The sequence below is a fragment of the Syzygium oleosum genome, unplaced genomic scaffold (genome assembly GCF_021117445.2).
Source record: "Syzygium oleosum isolate NSW1041296 unplaced genomic scaffold, Sole_v2.1 Sole_v2.01, whole genome shotgun sequence".
Lineage (NCBI taxonomy): Eukaryota > Viridiplantae > Streptophyta > Magnoliopsida > Myrtales > Myrtaceae > Syzygium > Syzygium oleosum.
The window spans coordinates 9,701,080-9,705,738 of NW_026607485.1; the positions used below are offsets into that span (position 1 = coordinate 9,701,080).

The 4,659-nt window shown below is 46.8% G+C and overlaps 1 protein-coding gene across 1 annotated transcript; it reads left to right on the top strand.

The window, feature by feature from the left end:
- Positions 1-321: 321 nt before the first annotated feature.
- LOC115677657 (protein SIEVE ELEMENT OCCLUSION B-like) lies at positions 322-1,866 on the top strand. The gene is made up of 4 exons (XM_056315420.1): positions 322-677; positions 857-951; positions 1,084-1,214; positions 1,402-1,866. Exons 3-4 carry the CDS (start codon positions 1,149-1,151, stop codon positions 1,864-1,866), a joined length of 531 nt encoding a protein of 176 aa, XP_056171395.1. The 5' UTR covers positions 322-677; positions 857-951; positions 1,084-1,148.
- Positions 1,867-4,659: the final 2,793 nt, after the last annotated feature.

The following is a 4,659-nucleotide window of genomic DNA, read 5'->3' on the forward strand; positions in this document are numbered from 1 at the left end:
AGTCTTCGTTCTTTTGGCTTTGGAATCAGGTCAATCCGATCTGTCTCGAAGAAGTTATGACCATTTTCCCGAGCTAGCACAGAACTGAAATTTCCTTGATGAAGTCGTGACCAGTCTTGTCAATAATACCCAAAAATTGGTCATTTTTGGGTGTAAATATATACACATGACACATGTCTCTGACATGTGTCCCTTATGTTGGCAACTTGATGATATTTGCTTCCACGTTACCTCAAGTCTCCGTCATGTGTCCCTTGATGATCTTTGGCACAAACGAGCCATGTCGACAAGTTGGCTATTTTTTGGTGTAAACAGAATTGCTTTTCGACAAGCTGTCATCCTTTTCATGGGATGCCAAGGCTGTGCTGACACTGTCAGCTTTGTCGGTTTACTATGCCGAGAATTGGCATCGTGCTGAAACTGAAAAATCGGACTACAAGTTAGTCTTGGCGGCCGTGTTGAGAGGGTCACGTGCTGGTAAGTCGGCTTTTGCAGCGCTTAAAGGATCTGATCAGGGTGATTTTAGAGTTCACCAAGTGCACTGTTGAGCTTGCGAACTACTCTAAAAGTTTCGGAGAATCGACATCGATTGACATAAGAGCCGGAATTTATCAAATCATTGTCGGCGTACTTGGCTGCTCAGTTCCGTTCTGTGGCATGATTAGCACGAGCAATGAGTATGTTATACCTTGCCCTTGCTTTTAGCTGCCTTTGTTAACAGACTTGGTATTAATTCCAAGCCCTCTCTCTCTCTCTCTCTCTCTCTCTCTCTCTCTCTCTCTCTCTCTCTCTCTCTCTCTCTCTCTCTCTCTAGCTGTTTTACTTCAATGCTCAACCTATTTCTTGATGACTTCAGGTTCCCAGAGCTAAATTAATCGCCCTTCTCGGACCGCATCGTGGAGATATATGAATCATTCAAGAAACAAGTGGAAAATTTCAAGCAAGAGAACGGTGAGATCATTGTTGTTCTCACCCAGAAAGTTGTCCACCTTATCCAGATTCCTTTTTGCGTATGCATATAATTTTTGTCCGATCCATATATCAAACAAAAGTACCAAAATTGCAAATGATTACATTATGCAGCGGAGCAACGTCGATATAAGGAGATCAAGGGACTTTACAGATCTATTAATGATACTTTAGGGTTTATGGCCGCTCTGATCTGCACCGAGAAGGATTCGCCAACAGTTTATCAATGTTCCAAGAAGACCACGGTTAGCTTCTCAGTCCCAATAATCTTCATTTACTTTGATTACCACTCATTATTGTATATGAATGTCACGATAAGGGAATGCATATCAACTTACAAGTAATTAACTACGTTTGAAATTTTTAAATAGTTCGTTTCTAGGCATTCAAAATGCAAAAATAAAAGCATGGTTTGATCACTGCTTGTCATAGGTAAAGGTGGAGGTGTTCCAGAAGAAGAACGTGATGCTGCTTATTTCGGGCTTGGACTTGTCGAACGATGATTTCAAACCCCTTAGCAGCACCTACAATGAGAGCACCTTCAAATCTAATTACGAAATTATGTGGGTTCCCATTGCGGCTGTAGAAGACGCTGTGATAAAGGAGCAGTTCCAAAACAAGAGATCTCAGATGCCCTGGTACTCGTGCAACTCCATCGTCAACAAGGCATCAACAAAGTTCTTCAGGAAGTGTTGGCAATTTAAGCAGCAGACAAAGGTTGTCGTGTTGAACCAAGAGGGGAAGGTGGTGAACATGGACGCAATGACGATGATACGCCTTTGGGGATCAGAAGCCCTGCCGTTCACGCAGGAGAGGGGCTGCAAGCTCTGGGACGGGCACAGGAACAATTGGCTCAAGCTCGTGGTTGTCGCAACCGACCTCCCTGGATTTTTTTAAAACATGCAAAAAGGGAGGATTCGCCTGGTACGTGCTAAGTCTAGGTTCAGGACTTAACTTGGGCCCTCCCAAGCCCATACCATATCGCGACTTAGGGTTTAAGTATTTAACATGCAAGTGGTTTATACCAAGAAGTCGCCACTAATCGATTTGGGGTGGGTCGATTAGAAACCCAAATAAGGTGATGGGAGAATCACCCTATTCCTGCGAACCAGAGATTAACTAAATTCGGGGACTTGGTTATACTAGTTGGATAACTAATGCCCTTTCGGTACCTTTTTACCCCGTTCATTTCATGAAAACATTTGTCAGGCAATTTAGATTGATTTTAGGACCTTTCTCCTAACATGTGAGGTGATCAAGTGAGTACATAATCAGAAACGATCAGCAGTCAAGAACACAACAATTCATGCAGCCTAAGGTTCTAACCTTAACTAAGTCAGATGACATTCAAAACACAACTCATGCGATTGTATTAAAAACATGCATAATAATACAGCGATAATAAAAATAACATGCAAAATATTACCGCGCAATCTCAGGCTTGTCTAATTTAAACAAGACAAAAATATGCATAATAATACTACAATAAATTAAACATTTAGAATATATCACTCAAATTTTTTAAAAAAAAATTTATTTTTTTGAAATTTATTTTTTTTAAAAACGGAAGAAAAAGAAGAAAGAAAAAAAATTTAAATTTTTTTATAATTTTTTTTAAAAATATATAATATAATATAATATAATATAATATAATAATAACCAGGTCGGGTCGGTCAGGTCCGACCAGGGTCAATGGACCCGACCCATTACGTTGACCGGGTCGGATTTCCGGATCCGACCCGGGTCGGATTTCCGGATCCTACCCGGGTCGGATTTCCAGATCCTACCCGGGTCAAAGGGTCAACCCGGGTCTAGACCGGATCGGGCCCGGTTGGGTCCCGGTCCTGTGGAAAAGACGAAATAGGGCCGGTTCGACCGGGTCGAACCGGCCCTATTTACTTGCAAACCGATTGGACCGGTCCGCAGGCCGGTCGGACCGGTCCGCAGGCCGGTCGGACCGGTCCGCAGGCCGGTCCGGGGACGGCTCCCGCGTGTCTAGGAACGCGGGAGCTTCGCCGGCGAAATCCGGTGATCTTGCCAGACGACCCAGGCCACCCATGGCCTGGGTCTTCACCCCACAAGCCTCACCTACCTGTTCCGACGACTAGGCTTGCCGTCCGATTGCTCGATCGCCGGCCGGCGGCCAAAGACAAACCCGGCTCTTGGAAGCATTTCATCGAGCACTTGGCGTGCGCGATGAAAATCAGAAGATTTCGACCTCCTCCGGCGACCTGGTCGGCTCCGACGGCTATGGTTCGCTTCAGACGGTGAACAGGGATCGGGACTGACGTCGGTATGGGCCGGGATTCGTGCGAAACGGCCGGCGCGAGTCCCGGCCCAACCACGCCGGAAAACAGGGGAAAACAGAGGCGGTTCTCGGCCGAGGGCTCACCGGTTGGCAACGCTTCTGAGGGGCTTACGACTGGTCTGGGGACGTCGACGACCACTGCTAGTTCTCTTTTGGCCCCGGCGTGACCTCTGTTTGCGCTCTCTCTCTCTATTCTCTCTCTTCTCTCTCTGTTCTTTGTTTCTCTCTCAAAATGGCCGACCCAGGCTCTCTGGCTCTCTGTGTCGCCGCCGTCGGCTCGGCGGCGGGGATGGATGGCTGAAGCTGAGGTACGGTGGCCGCCGGAAGTTCCCTTTCTCTCTCGGCTCACACTCTCACGCTCTCTCTGTGTTTTTCTCCAAAATGGCCGACCGGCCTCTCTCTCTCTCTCTCTGGCTATATATAGCCGACGACGATGCGTCTCTCTGCTCCGTTGCGTCTGCATGACAACGGCCTGCACCGGCCTACGCTGGCCTGTGACTTCGTGGCCACTTAGGCCGATGCAGAGCAGGGGGAGGCTCTGAGACGGCAGAGCAGAGAAATAGGGGGAAGAGAAGGAGAAGGAGATAAGGGAGGCCCGGGAAAACGGGGGGGACGGGACTGGCCTTAATGGCCAGTCCCTGTGGCGTGCTGCCCCGGCCTGCTCTGGCCGGATAGGGACGGGGTGAGGCAGCTCCGCCGCTCGTCGCTTCTGCGTCAGCAGCAGGGGAGAACAGGGGAAGGACAACGACACTCGGCGGGGGGAGGAAGAAGGAGCAGAAGGGGCTGGGCCGGGCCAGGCCCAACCGCGCGGAGGAAAACAAGAAAAAAGAAAAAGCGGGCTGGGCCCATGCGGGTGAAAAAAGGAAAAGGAAAAACGGCCGGGTTGGCCCGGCCCGACTAGTTCGTTTTTTTTTTTTTTTGAAATTTTTTTGAAATTTTTTTTTAAACATTCTAATAGACCCTATTAATACAAATGTGCCTAAATTCTATATGCAATGTATTTAAATAGAAATATTTTTTTGTTTTAGGAATTAAAGAAAATTAATTCCTAAATTTTGTGTAATTAATTTTTGGGCCAATTAAAATAGGTGTCAACAGCTGCCCCTCTTTGAAGGTGAGCTCGTAGAGTTTGAGCTCGCAGAGGTTACGTTCAAAGATAAAATGACACCTAAATTTGCCCCATGCATGCTCAATGAATGCTATTTTTGGCGAGACCATGAGTCTCATTTTTTTATGATGCGATAAGATGATGCATGCTAAAGTAAATAAAAACATACCTGGGGTTACTTACCTTGCCGAAGGGTAGAGTAATTCCAGTTAGTTGATATTGTGTGTCGAGGACCCGAACCTATCTTCGGTCGCCTTGAATGGGGGGAAATGAT